At 40.0% G+C, this 24523-nt stretch overlaps 1 protein-coding gene across 1 annotated transcript in view; it reads left to right on the top strand.

Annotated features, from left to right (window-relative positions):
• Positions 1-24523, top strand: part of LOC127619812 (CUB and sushi domain-containing protein 3-like) — a 639489-nt gene that overhangs the window by 450399 nt on the left and 164567 nt on the right. The window contains exons 22-24 of the mRNA XM_052092811.1: positions 12111-12280; positions 13343-13499; positions 19657-19848. Of these exons, the coding sequence (XP_051948771.1) occupies positions 12111-12280; positions 13343-13499; positions 19657-19848 (519 nt within the window). The remainder of the gene's footprint in view (positions 1-12110; positions 12281-13342; positions 13500-19656; positions 19849-24523) is intronic.

Below are 24523 nucleotides of genomic sequence, written 5' to 3' on the forward strand. Positions count from 1 at the left end.
TTTTAAAGTTACACATATGTTTGTCGAAAAAGTAATCTCACAGATCTTTTCAAGGAGAAACATTTTTAGCCAACGTGGAGCCATTGGGAGTGAGCCAACTATTTTCTCATTGCCTTCTTTAATCTATTCCATAAGATTAATCTATTGGATGGTAAAGTCTCCTGCAGCATCCAATCTTTCTCTTATAGTGCTATTAATCATAGGAGGGGATATTTATGAGTTGAGCCAAGACAGTTCAATGGGATGCAATAAGAGTTACATTATCTGATCACACATTAGGCATCTTTCATTCATAAACCACAGGGCATCTTTCCTGACACATACTTACTGTTCACTTGAAGTTAATCGTTTAACTTGAATGTTGTCACATATTATTCAAGGCAAGATGCCACTTTTGTACGGTTGAGATTATACTGTATGCATTTCTAAAACAGTTTGCCTTAAAAGACACACACAGGACAATATGTTAGAAATCAGCAATACATCTTCATGTAAGTAGACATGAAGTTGATAAGCACCTTGTGAGCCATTGCTTTGCTGTTTTGCACTGGTCAGGATGCTCAAACAAAGCAGTGTCTACACCTTTTTCACATACAGTTTTCTTTGCATATTAAGATGGCATATTAGGAATTATTTTACATTAAAAAAAATACACACTTAAAAATGTATATATTTACTGTGGTCATTACACTGTAAGTAATGGACTGTGACACGTATTCATGCTCCAACAGCAAGTCATTGTGAAACTTTATATATTGCAGTGCTCATCCTATGTAACCTCAGACAGCAGTTGAAGAATTGAGAGTTGCCCACAAACCCTATGTGACAGGGCGGAGGGCAGGGCCGTGTTGTGATTCCGCACACCCGGCCCCTAATCAGGCTAATCAAGCCTCAGAAAGGGAAGCGAGAGAGAGAGGTTTACAGACAGCTGTCCGACACCTGTGTGTGTGTGTTTGTCTTTTTGTTTAGTTCTTCATTAAACTATTATTTATACTGCCCAAGAACCAGGTCCGGGCAGTAAAAGGTGCCCGTCACGATTGCATAAGCTCCTCATGCACCTCCAGGAAGATTGTAACGGGGGCGGTGCGTGGCTGTGAGCGGCGCTCTGGCCCCAGGAAACAATCATCGAGCCACGAGGGTTCGGGGGCCCGAAACTCGCAGCTACCCGGGCAAGCATGGCCGCCAGCTCCGCGTCGCATCTAAAGGTGGGAGCCCAGGCGAGTCCTCCGTGTCAGACAGGATGAACCCGTTCTCCGATGCTGCTATCGACAGCTCATTCTCTTCACGAGCCCCGAACGAGATCGCAAACCCGCCCTGAGAAGGCCCGCAGTCTCATCCCAGAAATCGACCGGGGCATACGAGCTTGCTGGGGAATGGGAAGGCCGTGGGAGGTTTCCCAGTGGAGAAGCTCCCATTGAGGTCCCCAAATCACCCCCAGTGCTCACCGACTCTGCCTCATACCCGTACGTAGAAGGACCGAGGTGGGGAGCCGCTGGAGTGGCTATCCCTCTGATGAAAGAAAGCCGCGACCGCAACGTTGCCATGATCATGTTCTCGCAATGAGGACATGAACCATCCACGAACGACTTCTCCACGTGGGTAGCGCCCAGACACGTGAGACAGCTATCGTGGCCATCAGAAGCGGAGAGGTAGCGACAGAAACCAGGAATAATACACAAATGAAAAGGCATCTTTAAAAACACGCTTTCGTAGGTGCCACTCTTTTAGAAGGAAATATATTCTTTTAGAGGAAGAATATAAGCTCTTTTAGCTGCTGAAGCGCCCAGGGGCTCGTTGTCACCACTCTATATTGTCAAGCTGGTTCTCGCCTCCTCCTTTCCACTTAATCCCTTTACACTGGTGCCGAAATCCGGGAAGGAGGAGGGATGCGCCGTAGTAGAATCCTCGCCACTACCATCCACCCCAACAGAGCAGCTTCGGCCATCCCCCGGATCTCTCTTGCACTGCAGCTTGCACAGTCCAGTCTGAGTCCACTAGTGAGAATGCTTCTCTTTTGCATTTATCTAATCTCATTTAAGTATTTCATTACAAATTATATTATCAGCAAAGCAATTTCAGTCAAATTAACACAAATTTCAGATTTTTTTAGTATTTGATATGTTCCTCTTTTGTTTTAATGACAGCTGCCATGGACAATCCATGTATTTCTGCATTATTTGAGAATGTTCCAAAGTCCATCTTCAAAGACTTTTTCACCTGTCATACAAAGGAGTTAACATGGTGGTCACAAATTTGCTTAGTTCATTAGTGACCTAGAAATAGTGAAGAATCTTAAATATTTTGTATTAATTTTGAATCGTTGTATGTTAGATTTATAAAAATCCTAAAAAAATTTCACAGGTATTGAAATTATATTTAAATTGTGAGATTTTCATCCATAACTTTAAGTGTTTTCTGACAACAATAAATTGGTACAACAAAAAGGTGTTACTCACTCAGATAAAATAACAAATAAATATATATATTTAAAAAATAAATTCAAATCAAAACAAATCAAATCCAATCCATTCCAATCATTATAACCCATGTAAGCAGGTCACAAATCCATAATGGTTAAATGTTAGTAGCATTGACATCCAACAACCAAAAACCTCATTGGTTTTTATGTCATGACATTTGGAGCCAATGAGGTTTGATGTTATTGATGTGTTGCCCAATTGGATTTGTGCACTCTTTACATGATTTGATCAATGATTTGATTTTAGAGTAAATAATGAGATCTGTTAGATCTTTTCATCGCACAAAGTTATCATATGTCTTCAAAACACTTGAAATATGACACAAGTTGCATGGAATACTTTTATGGTGCTTTGGAATGTGTTTTTAAGCTATCAGATGCAATTGTATGAAAATCAGGTTTTGTGGCATTCTTTAAAATATATAATTTTTGGTTCCACAGAAGAAAGAAAGTCATGTGGATTTGGAATTAAATGAGGGTAAGAAAATAATGACAGAATTTAAATTTTTGGGTCAATGGTAAACCCAAGTATACAGTATCATTTGTGCTCAAGTGTAACATGCCCTCTAGAGGTTGAACAGTTCGCCATGTGGTACATTTGTTGTTGCCACGATCACCTGTTTGATATTTAATTTTTATTTTCTACTCATTAAAAAACTTTTAAAACACACTTCAGAGTAACTAAATATGCTGTTTGCGCTCTTTAAAATAATGCTCTATTAATTGTCAGTTTGCTGATTTGCAGGCTGGTACATATTATTACATCCAAAGGCACAGATTGAAAAATAGTGTTCTGAGGGGAGTTGTGGATGAGTCACATGACTCATAATATACTATGACACGGATGTAGGATCGCCTTATCATTTATTCATGCAAAACCATCAGTCATATCTTTTCTTTCATAATGTATTATACATTTAATTGCAGCTGTAAAAACTGTTCAATATTTTGGGCCCCTTTGACTGAGCTGGCAAAACTTTCACGAACGTCTCGTTTTTCACCATTTGTTTAATTTCTTTCGTACTGTAGAGGGTTTTTCCATTAGCATAGATATTAAAACTGTATTTTAAGGCTTCTTTGTTGCAAGCTATATCTTACAAGGCATGTCTTGTACATTTTTTATGCATTTTGCTGCAGTGCTTCTATTGCACATTCCAGGGAGAGAAATTAACCGAACAATTATTATTAAAGCACTGCTTGAGATTTACATTTGCAAATGGACTTAAACATCTTGTTCTATCTTACATGTAAAAAATCTTGATGCAAAGGTCTGCACCAAAAATGCACGAACAGTGGTATTAAAGGTATAGTTCACACCAAAATGAAAATTATGTGATCATTTACTCACCCCATGTTGTTTCAACCCTATAAATTGCTTTTTTCTGTGGAACCCAAAAGTAGATTTTAGGCAGAATAAAAGCCTCAGTCACCATTCACATTCAATGTATGAAAAAAGATGCAATGAATGTGAGTTTTGTACTGAATATGTGACCGAATCACAGCCGATATTCAGTATAAGAGCACTCTTACTCATATTATAATGCTTAAATATGTTATGATGTTTTTGGCCTTTTTGAGCTGACCAGTGGTTTTCCAATTTGAAATGAATCTGAATTCTTAGCTTTTAGTAGCACAGCACAACATATTTTCTAAATGAAAGCATTTTATGTCACTTTTGATGGTTGAATACAGAAATCTGCCACATAAATTTCTATCTCGCTAAAGTAGAGCAATCACTGGGTGGTGAACAGAAACCTCTGTGGGAGTACATAAATACATCATATAGTCCTCTACATAGGCAGCTCGTGGAACACTGTGCCTTTGTTTGATCAAAAATAGAGGTCTTGTTAGGGAGAACATAAAATTATATGCTTTTGAGACTGAGAGCTGTGGGACGAATTTCAAAGCAACCTGATAGATCATTCAGCAGAAGAAAAAAATCAATGAAGGATGCTGTGAACAGACAAAACAGGTTTGGGAATCAAAATCATTGTTTCGGAGGGGATATGTAGTTTTGTTCTAAGCATTATAAGGCTTTGTGATGGCAATTGGATTTGTATTGTTTTTCTGATGCTTCACAGAGTAATGATACAGAAGTTTTTGTTTTTACTTTCTTGCAATGTCTTTCCCATGATCTAAAAAAGAAAGAAGTCTTTCACACACACTTTTTCTCTTTTCAATATAGCAGCCTCAGCCCCCTCCTCTCCTATTAAGTCCAGAAAAAGAAGTACACAGCTCTCCCCTTATCTGTCTAATTGGCTTATAATGCAGTTAGATTGAACTTTAGGCCTATAAACCTTATGGACAATGTCAATATTGCTCCCTTTAATTTTCTGTCATCTGACAACAGGCTTGGGTAGCTGTGACTTTAGTTTTGTGTCAGACTCCCTGAGGGGTTTGGAATGGCAAAATCCCATCTCTTGCCGGAATTAAGCAGTTTGCTTTTAATTTAGGAGTAAAAGGATAACAGAAGGATCTTCACTGATCATTGTTGAATAAAAAAATTAAAATGTATCTGCTAGCTTAATCCACCCATAAGGACCAAAGGAATTATTAGAAAACGACAAATGATAAATCCATCCATCCATTATAGTGGTTGAATTCCTCAACCAATCCAGCTTGTGCTGTGGGTTTACCCTGACAATTTGCAAATGTATGTGGTGAATCATCCCAAGGAAAACCTGATGAATATGAGTATTTGTTTGGTGTGTTGTTGTGCGTGTGTGGGATTTTATAAGCCACCTGCTTTACACACACACATATACACAGAGGCATACCTTTCTTAACTGGTGTGTGAACAGGTTCGATGTGTTTGGAATTTCAATTGCACTTCAGAATTCAGTTTACCTGATTATCTGTCAGGGCGGCTCAAGCTTGTGACCCACAACTACTGCATTGCAGATTTATCAGTTTTAGTTTCCCTTTACATTTGTTTTTGTTTGTTTTTTCTTGTGGTTCATAAGGTCATATTCCTTATTGCGGCTGCATGTCAAATGATTTGTTTTTCCCAAAAACCCAGATTTCAAATTTTTTCCAGTGTTTACAAAGGGCATGGTAAATATCGAAGTCCCCCAATTTAATGTCTTGTTGTCATAGAAGGCTTTCCACTGGTTTTGACTATCTACTCCAAGGATTTAGCTTGATTAGCACAAAGCAACCCTGTGTAATAAAAAATGGATATGATTTCTTCCACTGGATGTTTGAGATGTCTGGCAACTGAACATCCAAATTACGAGGGAATTTACCACTGTGAGCCCAGTGATGCTTCAATGATAATAAATGTATGGATGAGTTGGAATACAGTCTTTAACTTTAGGCAGGGCACTCACCTCTGGCTTATGAAAGAAATGGTAGCAAAATTGACTCTCAGTAGGCACTGAGCTGTATCAATGAGTTCATTATGTTATTGTGCCAGATGACATGCTGGATGGAAATGGTGGGTATGTTGTACAAGGGATTCTGCTTTGCCTTTAATTATATCAACCTTTCTGTGTCAGATTTTAGATGTAACTGGATTACATACTAAAGGTATGTTCTGTTTGAGAGGTTTTCAGCTGATACAGAAATACATTGTGGGGTTATTAAACATATGGATTTCAAGCAGTTCATATGGACCAATTACTCCAGATTAAATAATAATTCATATGCAGATGTTTAATGCACCTTGTGTTTCAGTAGGCCACCAAATGTTAAGCTCATGTTAACTTTGTTCTAAAATCTATCCTTCCATCTATGATCAAACTTGCATTGTCGACATCCATCCATTCATCCTTGATAAATCTTTCATTGTCGACATCCATTCATCATCCATTCATCCATCCTTGATAAAACTTGCATTGTCGACATCCATCAATGATAAAACTTGCTTTGTCGACATCCATCCATCCATTCATCCATCCATGATAAAACTTGCATTGTCGATATCCATCCATCCATGATAAAACTTGCATTGATGACATCCATCCATCCATGATAAAACTTGCATTGTTGACATCCATTCATCCATGATAAAACTTGCATTGTCAACATCCATCCATTAATGATAAAACTTGCATTGTCGACATCCATCCATCCATTCATCCATCCACAATAAAACTTGCATTTTCGACATCAGTCCATCCATCCATGATAAAACTTGCATTGTTGACATCCATCCATCCATGATAAAACTTGCATTGTCAACATCCATCCATCCATGATAAAACTTGCATTGTTGACATCCATTCATCCATGATAAAACTTGCATTGTCAACATCCATCCATTAATGATAAAACTTGCATTGTCGACATCCATTCATCCATCCATGATAAAACTTGCATTTTCGATATCCATCCATCCATGATAAAACTTGCATTGTCGACATCCATCCATTCATCCATCCACAATAAAACTTGCATTGTCGACATCAGTCCATTCATCCATGATAAAACTTGCATTGTCGACATCCATCCATCCATCCATCCATCCATGATAAAACTTGCACTGTCAACATCCATCCATCCATGATAAAACTTGCATTGTTGACATCCATTCATCCATCCATGATAAAACTTGCATTGTTGACATTCATCCATCCATTATAAACCTGGCATTGTCAACATCCATCCATCCATGATAAAACTTGCATTGTCAACATCCATCCATCCATCCATTCATCCATTCATCCATCCATGATAAAACTTGCATTGTCGACATCCATCCATCCATCCATGATAAAACTTGTATTGTTGACATCCATCCATCTATAATAAAACTTGCCTTGTCGACATCCATCCATCCATCCATCCATCCATGATAAAACTTGCATTGTCAACATCCATCCATCCGTCCATTCATTCATCCATGATAAAACTTGCATTGTTTACATCCGTCCATCAATCCATCAATCCAACATTCATTTTCGACATCCATACATCCATCCATGATAAAACTTGCATTGTCGACATCCATCCATCCAAATGTAAACAAAAATTTTATTTTGGGGTGAACTATCCCTAAGTAAAATAAAATGCTTTTTTTTTAATTACTTTGCAACTCACTGCCCTGTAATGATAAAGAGAAATGGCACATTGTAATTAACGGCCACTTATATTAAGGTTTACTTCTTCATGACATTTTAGTAGTGATAGAATTGTTTTTACAATTCTATTGGCAGTAATTTTAAGTTATGCTGTATTTCAACAACACATTCTCAAGCCAATATTGTAGCTAAGAGCACTAAGTTAGTGTTGGCCTCAATTGGCTCTTTAACCCTCATTTTCTTTCATTTCTAACTGTGCAGCATATTTGAATATTTGAGCTCATAGCAGCCGTTTCCCATCCAGCCACAGGCTAAACATTCCCTCATGCCTGAGTGAGCCTTTTGGGCAATCTTTGCCTGTTTCCAGACAAACCAAACATGTCCAATAGAATCAGGCACGACAACACAGATTGAGAGTAAATGTGAGCCAAACAGCAGCATCTGATAGTAGCAGACATTTGTTTCTGGTGACTGTTGCCTGAACTCTCCTCTCTACTGATTGAGCACTGCATTTATGCTAGAAGAATCAGATTGAAAGAGCTTCTTTGGGTTACAAGAGAACTCACAATCCTTTCTGTGTACACCCAAATTATGTTGTCACAAAAAGCAAAGTCTGACTTTCTGATGGAAGCAGATCGTATCAAATCAGCCATTCATGGCGCCAAGTGCTTGGCTTTAATAAATCATACACAAAGAGTCAATTGGCAAGAGTCCTTTTCTGATGGGTTATCAACAAGACACAACCAATTAGAATGCCTGCATTGAAACCCTTTGTATGAAGTGTTTGGTGGTTTTGTACATGTTTTCTGTGTAGTCTACAGAAGGATAGAAGTTAGTGTTAGACTCCAAAATGCCCTTCTATCATATTTTAATCTTGTTAAATGAACACTTTTCTCTTTATTGGGAGTATATTATTTCCCTTTAAATGGTTGATTACAGAGTATTCTTGTATCCTGTGAAATAATAACCTTACTTACTGTACCTGCCAACGAAAATGTTTTGTATACTCAGTTCCCATTCTGTCACTCACTCGAAGTTGTGTCGATGTAGTGACATTAGGGGTCTCTCTTGAGAGCTTCTGTTATCTCTTATCTTTGAGAAAAGGCCAATGAGAATTGGCGAACAGAATTTGCATGCCCCTCCCATGGACATACTGTATAAAAAGAGGGAAGCGTGCATTTGTTCGGAGCCAAGCTGTTGTGTTTCAGCGAGCTGAGTAAACCCACTGCTGTTCCACTTCCCCCCAAGGCCTGTAGGTTGACGTCTTGCAAGTCCAACAGGCCAAGGCATTAAAAGATCTGCACCTGGGTAGTCCTGATCCTAATGTGCTGCAGGAACTAACCCTGGTGACCAACCTCACCCTCCAGGCCAAAAAGGTCACAGCATGTGCACTCGGACAGGCGATGGCCACCCTCGTGGTCCAGGAACACCACATGTGGCTGAATCTGGTCAAGATGCAGGACTTCGTCAAGGCTCAATTTCTCAACGCCCCCATCTCCCAGATCGGCCTATTAGGCAACACCGTTTTCTCTGTTTGCCACACCCCCAACAGGCTGCCTTACCCACATTGTCACAAAAAAGTAGTTTCCTCATTCCCTGGGCCAGCAGGTGGTGACAAGTCTAGAGGTCATCTCTACAGAACCTCATCCTCAGTTGCCGTTCCAGACCCAGGCCGGGTACGCGGAGCAAGGTAAGTGCTTCGAGCTTTCCTCAGCACATCCACCTCAGGACGAATCAACTCTCCCCGATGTGACGTTGCCTGCTCCCCTGCCGCGAGGCCTCACCTCCAGGTATGTCACATGTGATCATTCCCTTAGTGCCCCTCGCCTGGAGCTTGGACCCATGGCTTACGCTTTCCATCCCGTCGCGGTGGCTGGCCAGTACCATCCGACTCGGCTACGCGATTCAGTTTGCTAGGCACCCGCCCCGCTTCAGTGGCATCTGCTTCACCTTGGTGCAGGGCGAAAACGCCTCCACCCTGCATGCGAACCAAGGTTCCTATGGCATCAGGGATCAGATAGTGAACCTGCAAGTGCTGCCCCGGGAGGAGGCAGACCCAGCCTTAGCGTTGCTGTATCTGGTGCATGCTTTGCACACCTATTTGGATCGCACGCAGAGCTTTAGATGCTCTGAGCAGCTCTTTGTTTGCTTTGGTGGACAGTGGAAAGGGAACGCTGTCTCCAAACAGAGGCTTGCCCACTGGATTGTGGATGCCATTGTATTGGCCTACCAGACCCAGGCCGTACCCACCCTCTTGCGGCTACGAGGAGTGTGGCATCCTCGTGAGCACTGGCCAATGGCACCTCTCTATCAGATATCTTCTGAGCGGCATGCTGTGCAACACCCAAATACCTTCGCTACCGTTGAGCCAGTCTGAACACATAGAATTCACATAGAAGAGCTGGCCGGATGTATCGATTGCACATAGCACCTTTCCCCTCTCCTCAGGCGAAGACGTGTGCTTTACTCCCCCAGTCAAGTTCACAAGTCATGGACCCTGTATGTCCTTCCTCCCTAACCCTCTGGCTCTGAATTCAGCGCAGGAGTTCGCAGCTAGACCCACTGCAGGCACCGGGCTGCCTGTACTGGTACAGGTGCTCCACAGTTACTGATTACTCCGGTAAACCCCTGTGATGTATTTTCCGCAATACGGTCCCCCTGTCGGCAGACAGTTCCCTCTGCCCCCGGCCTCTGTGTTTGTAGAGCTCCACCCCGTCGAGGCAGGACCTACCAGCGCATCACTTCCATATGTGGCTGGTAAGCCCATGTGAATTATTTGCCACATGTTAACCTCCAATGTTGGGCAGGATGTGGTCTCCACAGGGTCTTTTCCCCTGAAAGAATAGGATAGGAAAATAACACCTGCCCCGATGCGTGTTATAGCATTAGATGGCCCCAGCCGCATCTAACACTCTATGGAGAGAAAACATAGAGAGAAAGGCAGCAGCTGACATGGCCTGCTCCCATGCTAGTTACGTTGCTTCCCCCCCTCAAGGATGTGGGGATCTACATGACGTAATTTGTGGCGTTGGGGAAGGTTATGTGCAGTCTGATGTACCTGCTATTTTTGCATGCAGCACCTTGTTTGCCCCTGCATCAGCAGTTCACTTAACATGGTTCAGTGTTGTGGCATATTTAGATAGGGACCCCTAGTGTCACTACATCGACACAACGTTGAGTGAGTGACAGAAGGGGAACGTTTTGGTTACTGTCATGACCTCCGTTCCCTGATGGAGGGAATGAGATGTTTTGTCCCTCTTGCCACAACACTGTACTAGCTGCTGAAATGGCCGTGGCCTTACTCCCAGCTCCTCAGCTCAAAACCTGTCTGAAGAGATGCATGCTTACCTCCTTTTATACCTGTATGTCCGGGGGAGGGGCATGCAAATTCTGTTTGCCAATTCTCATTGGCCTTTTCACAAAGATAAGAGGTAACTGAGGCTCTCAAGTGAGACCCGTAGTGTCCCTACATCGACACAACATCTCGTTCCCTCCATCAGGGAACGGAGGTTAAGACAGTAACCGAGACGTTTGTATATTGTGGTGAACAATTGGTCCAGATGAGCCAGTTTATGGCAGAGCTCCTCCCTAACTGTCAAGGCAAAGAGTGGCTCCATTTTGATTGAATCTTGGGAGGACCAACACAAACAAATGCCAAGCACAGCCATCAGATAAGCTGTTCAGACAACTATCAGATTCTTCAGAAAATAAGGCCTGGACCATTCAGCACATTGGAAAATTCTTCTCATTGGTTCATGAGTGATGTCTTAGCAACCTCTCAAACCCCCATCCTAAGGTCCTAAGACCAGTGGTTAGAAGGACCATAAAACTTATTCAAGACCTCTCCAAGCATCAAAATACATTTCGAGTGAACTATTCCTTTAATGTCTCTCTCTCTCTCTCCCTTCCTCACTATATGAAAGTGAGAAGAAGGGCATATAAGCAAAGCAGGAAGTCTTGCCCAGTATAAATTCACATAATGTCCCAGATGCTGACTCATTGAAATGGCGAGGGGGGTATGTATATGTAGGTAATTTACTAAATGGAGGCTGTAACTGCAGTGATTTATTCAAAATATGACACTGGTAATATTGCCATAACATGGAGCTGTGTGGGGGGAAACAGTGAAGGAATGTTAAATAAATCAGCAGGGCTGTAATGCTTTATGTTCGTCTTTCTCCTGCATGATGGATATTAATACACCTGTTTTTACTGTCTGTTGTTCTATTAAATCTGCATTTCATGGTTATTGTTCAGAGTCTATCTTGCGTTTCCCAACAACGAGAGATTTTCAATTAATGCTACGAATTACTCAGCTCTGTCTATTTCACTTTTTTAACCAGCTGTCAAGAGAGCACTGCAGACCAATCTCGTCCTGTCCAGACCAATCATTTTGAAAATCATCTGTATTAACCAGATATGTATTAATGCACACTGAGCTTTTACAGCAGCAATATGTCCATGTGGTTTTCCTGAAGTGCTTGTGTATGGTGAAATGCTAACAGAATATCTTTATATAATAATAGTAGGTGACATTTTGATTACTGGCTTTGTGGTTGTGCTACTCCATTTGTCCCCCAGTGTTCCATGTCTTTATTCCTCATTTCTAGCTGAATGCGGCTCATCTGTCTTCAACAATGAAGGGATTCTGTTGTCACCAAATTACCCCATGAACTACGAGAACAACCATGAGTGCATTTACAGCATACAGGTGCAGGCTGGGAAAGGAATCAACATTTCAGCTAGAACCTTCCATCTGGCGCAGGGTGACATTCTGAAGGTATATTTCCACCTGCTCCAGGGTTGCAAACAACAATGAGAATTGTCCTCCCAAATCACATAAATTTGAATATCTAGAACTTTCCCGACTTTTGCTTTGTAATAGCCTGATTATATTGATCGTTTCATCATGTAAAACTATGAGAACGTCCAAAATGATCTTTTTCACACACCTGCAAGTAAATTGAGAAAATGTACTTTCCATAAATATTGCATTAAATTAATATTCCGGGTTCAATACAAGTTAAGCTCAACTGACATCATTTGTGGCTTAATGTTGATGACCATAAAAGTTAATTATAACTAATTTATGATGTCCTTTTCTTAAAAAAAAAAAAAAGCAAAAATCAAGGTTACAATGAGGCACTTTCAATGGAACTGAATGGGGAAATACTGTTTCAAAAGTGTTGCCACAAGACATAAACAATATGCTTGTTAACATGATTTTAGTGTGATCCAATCGCTTACTTACCATTTCTATGTAAAGTTATTTCAAATTTTAATACTTTGTTGCATGACGATGTAGTCAAAAACCCTAAAATCTTAAATTACGATTTAAACAACTTTACAGCTCAAATAATACATTAGTTTTAACAGAATAATTAATGTAATTGCTATAAAAAAAAAGCTTCACATTTCCACCTTTTAACCTTACAAAAATGTACCCCATTCACTTCCATTGTAATTGCCTCACTATAGCCCAGATTTTTGCTTTTTTTTAAAGAAAAGGAGGGACGAATCTAAATAAATGTTTGTGGTAATCAGCATTACGCCACAAATGCTGTTGATTGAGCTTAACTTGTATTGAACCTGGAATTTTCCTTTCACACTTTACAATATGGTTGTATTTGTTAATATTAATTAACTATATTAGTTATAGTTAACTAATAGCTGTTAATAAGTGCTGAAAAATACAATTGAAATAAAAATGTGTTTACATCAACATTAGTTAATGCATTAAGAACCAACATTAACTAACAATGATCAATTGTATTCTGATAAATTAACATAAGCCTATGGCCTACACTCTTTAATCTTAATGCCTGTATCTCATTACCTGCAGATCTATGATGGTAAAGACAATGCAGCTCACATGCTGGGAGCCTTCACTGGTTCATCTATGCTGGGTCTGACCCTCATCAGCACCTCCAATCACCTGTGGCTGGAGTTCTACTCTGATGCAGAGGCCACTGGAGAAGGCTTCAAATTGGTCTATTCCAGTAAGTTATTACACTGACCCTATACCCTACACACGCTTCAGTCCACCAGGGCTTGACCTTAGTAATAAAGAAAGGCTATTCACATGAAATAAATTGCCTGTCTTAATAAAGTGTACCTGTCTCATAAGGGCCGTTCACATTGCAGACGATTGACAGACAGAAAGCAGCAGACAGAATGTTATTGCTTTATTTTGATCTACAGAGTATTTCCTAAGGCAAGTGGCTGTTGATGGCTTCCATATTATCTAAATGTTTTGCGTATTGCTGCAGTGCTAAATGGGTCACTTATGCTATCCTAGATTATAAAATGTATGTTATTTCCTAATAAATATTTCCCAAACATCTACATAAATTGGCCCAAAGAGGTAGTTACATAAAAATGTATGAATGCCATTGCATTAGATAACAACATATCAAATCAAGTGTCATTTATTTTTAAAGAAATATAGCACAAACACACTTTTAAAACAACACAATGAAAGTCACAAAAAGAAGATTGTTAGTATTGGAATTAAAAAAAATAGCAATAGAAATTAAGACAAAAAGCATTTGGATTATTTTTCATGTCCAAAGTTAATGAACTTCATCTGGTTACTCTTCTAATACAACTAGGTTAACTGACTGACATCCACTAAAAATTACCTTAGGACCAGTTGGCTAAAAGTAAGTTTTAAAGGTTAATGTCAATGTCTTGCCTTGTCTCTGGAATGTTTATTTATACCTTTACCTTGTCCTGATCGGCTCGAGTTATTGAATATGTATATGGATTACTGATTTGCTTCAGCATATTGGCCTAGATAATACTTAAATACATGTACAATTCTCATATCTATGGTACACAAAGAAATATAGAAATTGCATCACTTTGTGCTCAATTCAAATGCATTTTATTTCTTTAGAACGCAAAGTCCAACAGATAAGAAAAGCTGTTTTACATAGGAATAATTTAATAGAAGTATGAGAACATCTAAAACATTCAGCTTTCGTCTGCTCAAAGGGATTATCAAAGAGTGGACTAGTAGAAACATGACCATGTCTTTGTTGACCTTGGCTTTGTTGGCCCAAAGCCAGAGTTGTGCAGGAACTTGGTCTGAATTTGGTGTGTTTTAATGCTATTGTGCTCGCAGTGTTGGATTCAACAAGGTTTTAGTTCTATGGGGGGTTATTAACCTGCTGGTGGTCTATCTCATTTGAAATCGACTAAATCCCTTTTTGTCTACAATTCCATTCCCCCTAAAGGATTAGCCATTTCAGTGTATAATAAAGGTCAAAGACATCCAGGAGAAAGCAAGCCACCTCCAGTAACCTATACGTTGTAATTTAGAGGCCTGATGAGGACAGGACGGTGAATGTAGTTGATTAAAATAGTGTTGTTTATTTGGTTAGGTCCTAATCTCAACTCAAGCATGCTCTGAAACTACCACCTATAATCAAGTAGTGCTGAAGTATTTATCTGTACTTAACATGAAGCTTAATGGTGGACTGCTCATAAGCTGTCCCTTCAGTGGCCGTCTTTAGAGATCTTTTTTTTTTTTGGCGGGGAGTCAGCTCAGTGACAGTCTTTTATTGGAGACAATCATAATGAGGATATAAAATGAAAAATTATTACTGAATTTAGCAAACAATTGGGACAGTATGTTATATAATTAGTATTTCTAAGTATTTATTATTTTACAACAGTTAGCACCGATCCATAATTGTCCTGATTGGACAAGAAACGTTCCAAGAGCACTGATGTCTAACCATCAGCACTCAGATGCGTTGCTTTTGTATCACTCTGTAAACTAAAGTGTAAGTACAACACAGATGTCAAATAGTAGCAAGATTATTGTCTTTAAATTTTTGACTGTGACAGTAAAGATTTAATTTTTATGTGTTGTGAGCCAGTTAAGTTGACTGAGTCCGTGATATCATTCAGCGGGCGGTTTTTTTAAGTTATCGACGTTGTCTCAAACTCTATGATCGCTATGATTAATATTACACTACAGCTGGGAAATGCCGTTAAACTAACAGCTTTAGCATTAAAGCATATCACAGCGGAGACAAACAACAGATGAAGTAACATACTCAAGTTGCTCACCTAACAGAGTTTCCACATTGGGAGGAGATTATAAACCTACAACATGGCGGAGGAGAGAATTAACTGCTTCCGCGAAATACTCTGAGAGGGCCCCGCTCGGACAGCTATATTTACACAGAGAAAATACGATGTATTTGACCAGAATTCAATTATCTTCAGCAAGCTGGCAAACACCACAGCTGAGGAATAGAGTTCAACATCTATAGCTTTACTGTTCATCACTGCTTGAGTCACGACAGGCACTGATAATTGCACATGCTCAGTCGGTCGCTCTCTCTCTCTCTCTCTCTCTCTCTCTCTCTCTCTAACACACACACACACATCCTTGTTTCTCCAATAACTTGTTAGAAAAGCTGCCGTCCGGGGCCTGTAGGTTTACGTCATCCCTGATGGCCAAGGTCTACAGTGCCACTGGGCAATCCGCCTCCGCCCTGCACGCCATGGCTCTCCTGCAAGTCCGCCAAGCCAAAGTGCTAAAAGAGCTGCACGAGGGTAGTTCTGTCCCGGGACTGATGCAGGAACTGCGCTCGGTGACCAACCTCGTCCTCCGGGCGAGGAAGGTCACAGCGCAGTCTCTCGGGTGGGCAATGTCCATATTGTTGGTCCAGTAGTGTCATTGCGCCTTGGACACATCGCATGGCCATCACGCTGGTCTGTCACTGCCTCTTCAGCCCTTGGACCGACCTCACATTTCTACGGGCAGGTGTTCCCCTAGAGCAGGTCTCCAGGTGTGTCGTGGTTATGATGGATGCCTCCAAGACGGGCTGGGGTGCTGTATGCAACGAGCATGCAGCTGCCGGCTCCTGGATGGGCCCACGGCTACGTTGGTACATCAACTGCCTCAAGTTGTTGGCAATACTGCTCGCCTTGTGGAGGTTCCGGCCCTTGATCCAGGGTAAGCACATGTTGGCTTGGACCAACAACATGGCAACAGTGGCATACATAAAGGCGGTTTATGCTCCCGTTGTATGTCACAACTCGCCCGCCATCTCCTCTTCTGGAGTCAGCAGCACCTCAAGTAGCTGCGAGCCACTCACATCGCTGTCACAAAAGGTCACCCGTAAGGGAGTGTGGAGACTCCACCCTCAGGTGGTCCAGCTGATATGGAGTCAATTCGGGCAGGCACAGGTAGACCTGTTCGCTTCCCCAGAATCCTCCCACTGCCCACTTTGGTATGCCCTGACCGAGGCACTCCTCGGTGTACACGTGCTGGCACACAACTAGCCCCCCTGGACTATGCAAATATGCTTATCCCCCAGTGAGCCTACTTGCACAGGCCCTGTGCAAGATCAGGGAGGATGAGGAGCAGGTCGTCCTAGTAGCACCCTACTGGCCCACCCAGACTTGGTTATTGGACCTCACACTCCTTGCGTCAGCCCCCGCTTGCAAATTGGGTGCCAGATGGTGCTTCGCCCCTGAGAAAGAAGGTCCTTTCTCAGGAGTGGAGCACCATCTGGCACCCGCGACCAGACCTCTGGAATCTCCATGACTGGCGGGGACGCGGAAGACCTAAGAAGCCTAACACCTGCCGTGGTATCACACAATCACTCAGGCTAGGGCACCCTCTACAAGGCACCTCTATGCCTTGAAGTGGCATCTGTTCGCTAAGTGGTGTTCTTCCCGACGTGAAGACCCCCAGAGATGCTCAGTCAGATCGGTGCTGGACAACACGAACACCTTTGCGAGGTTCTACAATCTCCGGGTTGAGCCGGTTTCGTCCTTTGTCTTGACCGGAACGAACATTTAAGTCCAGGACAGTTGGCCGGGTGTATCGCTAGCGCATAGTGCCTTTCACCCCCACTGAGCTGAAGACGTGTGCTGTTGACTCCCAGTAGTGTTCACAAAATGTGTTTCCTGTTTGACTTCTTCCTAGCCCTGTGACAGACGAGTTTGCGAAGAAATTCCCTGCCGGCTCAGTACACATGCTAACTAAGCCCTGTATTGGGGTAGGTGCTCTGCATGTGCTGGTTCCCCGTAGGTAACCCTATGCAACATATAACTTCCACTAAATTGTTTCCCTGTTGGTAAACTGCATATTCCTTGGGCAGAGGCCCCTCTGCCCCAGTCACCATGTTTGTAGAAACTCCTCCCCCATTGGGTAAGAATTCCATGGGACTTCTCCATATGACACACTTCTGATGAAAAAGAGTCGGCAAGACCATGTGACATATTTCCACTCAGGCCAGCTCCTTTATACCCGTATGTTCAGGGGAGTGCCATGCAAATACCACTGCCAATTCCCATTGGCCTTTTATCAAAGATCAGAGAGGTGTCTCGGGCTTCCAAGAGTGACCCCTAGTGCCACTTCATCGACACAACGTTTCATTCCCTCCATCAGGGAACGGAGGTTACGGAAGTAACCAGGACGATACTTTGAATATTAAAGTTCTTTTAAACTTAACAGTGAGTTGTGGCACAACAATCAAAGATGTCCATCCAGTGCGTGTTTACATGGCCTCAACGGACATGTGAAAAGCCTGTATCTTGCCCTATAGTCTACTTGAAAAACTGACCCGAACCTGGCCCTAAACCTGTTGTTTTGCCTAGGACCGTCTGACTCAGATCAGGTTGAAAACCTCTAAAACATGCAGAATATCAGAAGACTGATTTTGGTATTTGCACATCCTGTTAATAGCGCATCATTTTGCATTGTTCATAATTAAAAAGTAAATATAACTGGCCGTGTTATACATTGCTCCAAACTTTTAAAAAAATCCAATCAAATCTGGCAAGTGTCCTGTTGCACATATAAGAAAACATAGTCATATGACAGGCCATGGGGGGCCTCCATGGTGTACAGGCCCATGGTCCTCTCAGCTCTTAATCTGTCCTTGATTATACCACCCACATTCTTTCAACCACACCCTCTCTCCGAATTCCAAATCCCAGCCCCCCAAAGAGCGAATTCAAAGTCAACTAATCTGAACAAGAAAAGCATTTAGGTCTATTTAGGAATATTTAATTTGTGGTATTCCAAAAAAGAATCACCCACTGCACCTTTATTAAATTATATTAATGGAGATTATCTTAAAGTGGAATTTAAATTAGTACTTAATTAAATTATGCAATGTATACTGAGCTGTATTGGGTGGAAAGTTAGCTGCCATGTATTTTTGGCTATTTCTGAACATCGACTGTTTAATGATAGTGAGTCATAGATACACAATTAAAAACAGGATATGTCGCACAGTGAGAGGGTCTGCGCTGTGGTTCTGATTATGGCTCCAAATTAACCAAGCACTTAATCTTAATTGTTCTGCCTGTTTAGCAAGGGACTGCCTCTGCCTACCAGCACAGTAGGATTTTAACTTCAAAATGTTGCCGTTAATGATTGTATTAATGGCAAACTTTTACAGCTTTTCTATTGAGCAGCATGAAAATACAAGGCTAAGGCAAATTTCAACAATCATCGCAATAATGACCCTCATAAAGCTGAATGCATTATGTTTAGTTCTCAGTCATTTTCTGTATCTAGACTTACTAAACTGATTATGTTGGCCCATTTTTATCAGACATAATTAGTCATAATGTGGAAGAACAGTTGTTCTCTGTCACAGATTTATGCAGGGATATTTAATAAATGGCCAAAATGTCCAGTAAAAATACTTTAAAATATTAATAATTAGTAAAATATTTACTGCTCTTTGTGACAGAGTGGAGAGTTCACTAATAATGATAGCACGCACTGTCTGCATTACAACTCCATTCAAGGTGCCTGGATTGGCTCTTTAAAATGCTGAGAGTGACCACACTTTGCGTGGATATATGCCGGTTACATTGGTCTTCACCATCAATTGATCCTGATTTGATGAATCACTGCAACCATGATAGAAAAAGTCTCTTTAAAGTAAACTTTTGTTTACCGCCTACTCTCTGTGGGTGGTGATGTTGTGTTAATCTATTTTGGTGCATATAGCACTTGGTTATAGTGGTTAGTGAGGATGTTGGACCACATGCAAAACCCTACCATATGCAAAAGTAGTGCAACTGTTTAGTGCATTCACCTCATTATCTTATTAATAAACATTAATGCTTGTCGTTACATCATCATAACCTCTAAAACATTATGTGTTTCAGGTTTTGAGCTCTCTCACTGTGAAGACCCTGGAGTGCCGCAGTTTGGCTTAAAGATCAATGACCAAGGCCACTTCTCTGGCAGCACCATCACCTATAAGTGCGACCCTGGTTACACTCTACATGGCAGTGGTGTGCTCAAATGCATGACCGGAGAGAGGCGAGCATGGGACAACCCTCTGCCTTCCTGCATTGGTGAGCCTGTAGGAGCTCAAACTATATGTATATAGGATGTGCCGCAACTATAAGTATACTATGATGCATTGTCTTAGACAAAATATAATCAGCATAAGTGTGGTCTTGCACTACAATAAATTTAGAGGCTTCATAATTCTTCATTTGAGAATGCAGGTCAATTCTTTTACCAAGAGTCCTGTACACTGATTAAAACAATGTCTAGAAAGGCTTGAGAGCAGCTGTTCAGGTTTCTGAGACCTCTTTTCAAATATATTTTAAATTATATTTTAGTCCTTATTAAAGCTCTTCATATGTATTTAAATTAAATAAATCAACATATTTTGAAGATTTATATTACAACCCCAATTCAGAAAAAGTTGGGACAGTATGAAAAATGCTAATAAAAACAAAATGAGTGATTTGTAAATTATATTCACCCTTTGCTATATTGAAAGCACTACAACTACACATTATATGATGACTTTAACTTGTGAATTTCATTGGGTTTCTTTTATGTACAGTAATTTCAAATCAGATGATTGCAACACGCTCCAAAAAAGTTGGGACAGTTGAATGTTTTCCACTTTGAAACAACACCATTTCTTCTAATAACACTTGGGCATGTGTAATAATACTTGCATGTGTATTTGTGTATAATTTGAAGTTGTAATGCTAAAAGCATTTGGGCACTGACGACACAAATTTGTTAAGTTTAGGAAGTGGAATTTTCCCCAATTCATCCATTATGTAGATCTTTAGCTGCACAATTGTACGGGGCCTTCATTGCCGTATGGTGTGCTTCATAATGCACCACACTTTCTCAATTGGAGACAGGTCAGGACTGCAAGCAGGCCAATCTAGCACCCACACTCTCTGCTCACACAGGCATGCACTTGTAAACCGGGCAATATGTGGTTTGAAGTTGTCCTGCTGGAGAATGCAGGGACATCCCTGGAAAAGATGTGCTGGATGGCAGTATATGTTGCTCCAAAATTTTTGTGTCTGCATTCATTGTGTTCTCATAGATGTGCGAGTTACCCATGCTATGGGCACTGACACACCCCTGGCCCATACAGACACTGGCTTTTGGACCTGATGCTAATAACAGCTTGGATGGTCCTTTTCCTCTTTTGCCCGAATAACACGATGTCTGGTTTTTTTTTTCAAAAACTTTTTGAAATGTGGACTCATCAGACCAAAAAACACAGTTCCACTGTTCTACTTTCCATCTAAGATGAGACCAAGACCAGAGAATTCAGCTGCGCTTCTGGACAGTGTTGATGTAGGGCTTCTGCTTTGCATAGTAAAGTCTTAACTTGCATCTGTGGATGCAGCGGCGAATGGCATTGACTAACATAGGTTTACTAAAGTTATCATTCATTCAAGTCAGCTCATTTTCATGAAATCCATTACAGATGAATGCCGGTTTTTAAGACAATGATGTCTGATGGATCATAGAATAGATCATGCGCATTCAGAAGTGGTTTTCGTCTTGACCTTTACACACCGAGATTTGACCAGATTCCTTGAATATTTTAACTATATTGTGCAATGCAGAGGTTGAAATTCCCAAAATCCTTCCAATTTGTTTTTGGGAAACATTGTTTTCAAAGTGCTGGATTATTTGCTAAAGCATCTGTTGGCAAATTGACAAGTCTTGAACGATCCTTGCTCTTGAAGAACTAGGCTGTTTTTGGAGGCTCCTTATACAGTATACAGTACTATGACACAATTTCCTCACCTGTTTAACATATCCTGTTTCACATCACCTTGTTTTTTCAACTCGTCAAATTGTTATTAGTCTTAAATTGCCCCATCTCTTTTTTTGGAGCATGTTGCAATAAACTGAAATACAATGAAATTCAGGTAAAACATCATATAATTTGTAGTTGTAGTGCTTTAAATATAGCAAAGACTGAATGTAATGTAAAAATCACTCTTTTTTTTGTTTATATTAGTATTTATTATACCGTCCCAATTTTTTTGGAATTGGGGTTTTTATATATAATATAAAACACATAGTACAATATGACAATAATCTGTACTAATATCCAGTGTGAGTAATAGTAATATTAAACATGTCCCAAAGTCTAAGTGGGAATTTGACTAATTGAAAGAACTAGTCCCCACACAGGTTGCATTTTCATTGCAGTGAGCATAACATTCACTTTCATCCTGCACAATATTAATCAGCCGGCAGCCTTAGGCTATCCTTTTTTGCTAAAGCAATCGTGAAGCCAGGGTGTCTGTGCCAGCGTTAAGCATCACTTTGAACATGAAAATCTTAAGTTAATTCTTAAAGCTCTAGAAATAATACAAAATATGGAATGTCACTTATTTTTAACAATAGCTCTTTAATATCCACAACTTTATCAAGGTACACTGCAGCTCAACATACCTTTAATCTATAAAGTCTATATAATTGCCTTCATATAAGCCTTCTTAGTATACTTTTTATAGTGTATTTCTAAAAAGGTCAAGAATGTTTTGTTTTTTCTTTAATGAATACAAATGGCCAATGTTTCTTGATGAAATTAGGAGTGGTGGAAGCCTCTTGCACCATTTGTGATTAATGGTACAGGTTGTTATTATTGGAGTTAATGCTGAGGGTCCCTGCTGAGCTATGGAGACCCTTTGCTGTGCTATCATTATAAACAAAATGTATAAAGTGAGGCACATGAGAGATTTAGATAATCTGTGTGCTGCTATTACTTCATTCATTTCTCTGATGAATGGTGATTATGGTTATTTGGCCTCCAATGAGTTGGAAATTGGTATGCATAGTGACCCCAGATCAGAATTGCTCAATATTAGATTTACTGTTAATGAGGTCTAATTAGCCTCAAAGCTCTTGTCCAAATTGCTTCCCCTATCCCAGCCATAGATAAAGCCCATGATGGCTTTCTGACTTATCCTGTCCAGCATACTACTTTGTTAATTTCATATGATCTATTTTATGTCTAATTTACTGTAGAGCCATGTTTTGTGTTTGTCAGGTTTGGGAAAAAATCTAATTTAATTGGCCACACTCCACATGATGTTGAATTGGAATGACAGGAAGGGGAATTTGCTGAATTGCAATTCAAAGAAATTCAAAAATGTCACTCAACAGAGGAATTTTATTTGAACACAAGTTTTGAAGAAAACTTAAATATAATTCAAATAAAATTATTATTAAAATATAAATGTTATTGGTGGCATTTCAAACATTGGCAATATAATTTGATCTTTCTGAAAATATTCCATAAATGTTATGTATGATTGGGGGTTTATTGGTTATTCATACTGAAAAAATAAATGTATTTTATTAAAATCCACATTTACAGTAGATTTATTTTAATATAATTAAATTTTAACTTATTTAAATTCAAATTGAAGTGAATATTATGGGTTCAATACAAGTTAAGCTCAATTAACAGCACTTGTTGCATAATGTTGATTACCACAAAAATTATTTAAACTCTTCCTTCCTTTTCTTTAAAAATCTTTTTTTTTTTTTTTATTGAACAGTGAGGACAATTTTTGGAGGGTTAAAAGGCAGAAATGTGAAGCTTATAATTTTTATAAAAGCACTCACCATCATGGCAACAAAGTTGTAAAATTGGATATACAGTAACTTTATGCAGAAAAGGTTGTTAAGTGATCACACTAAAATAATGTAAAAACACATAATTTACAGATTGGCCCCATTCACTTCTATTGTAAGAGCCTCTCTGTAACCCAATTTTTGCTTTTTTTAAAGAAAAGAAGGGGTTAGTCTAAATTAATTTTTGTGTTAATCAACATCTTGCCACAAATGTTGTCGATCGAGCTTAACCAGTATTGAACCTGGAATATTCCTTTAAAGTACATTTATGCATACTGTCCACAATTATGAACTACTCAACATCGTTGTTTGTAGTCACGTTTATGTTATTTTTGTGCTCATTTTGTTGATTCTACCTCAAAACCGATGGTAGACTTGCAAAATACCAATCAACCTTGAAGTTTCAGACTGCTGTTTTTCAGACTTATATGCCAGCATTAATAATAGATGCTTAATAATGTGGAGGATTTTTCACTTTCTTTGACAGGTGATATGTGCGGGTCATTTGACCTGTAGCAAAAGTGAGATATTTCAAAGTAGTGAGAAGGCATATCATTTTCACTAATCTTTTATTTTTTATTTTTTATTAGAGATAAAATATTTAACAGTTTTTTTTCATACAAGTCCACAGGTAAGGTGTGTGAATTAGAATGTGAGAGACATTCCAAATCACCCATTTCTACAGGGAATGATGCTACATTAAATAAATAAAAGTCTAAACACCAGAGCAATGCTAAATCAGCACTCTTCTCAGGAGCAATAAAATAATCAGAGGAGCCAAGTTGCAACTGTTCTCCTGACATTAATGTACTGTGCCTAGCCTGAAACAGCTTGACATGTTCTGTTGTCTTAATTTTGCTGGAAGAGGGCATTTTGGAGCCTCAAACGCAGAAGCACATCAAGTCCCAATTTTATTACATTGATTCTCAACGTGTGAGCAGTCAATCAAGGGTGATTGAGCACTCCTAACTGTCTAGTGACACACGATGGAGCTGATGCCCTTATGAGCGATGAACATGGCACATTGTTGGTTTAGCAAGAGGCTAGGGAGGATACGGTTTGGAAGATGCCTCTATTCGGAAAGTCTAAAAAGCACTCTAATGTTTA

Source organism: Xyrauchen texanus, chromosome 26 (assembly GCF_025860055.1).
Source record: "Xyrauchen texanus isolate HMW12.3.18 chromosome 26, RBS_HiC_50CHRs, whole genome shotgun sequence".
In the NCBI taxonomy this organism is placed as follows: Eukaryota; Metazoa; Chordata; class Actinopteri; order Cypriniformes; family Catostomidae; genus Xyrauchen; species Xyrauchen texanus.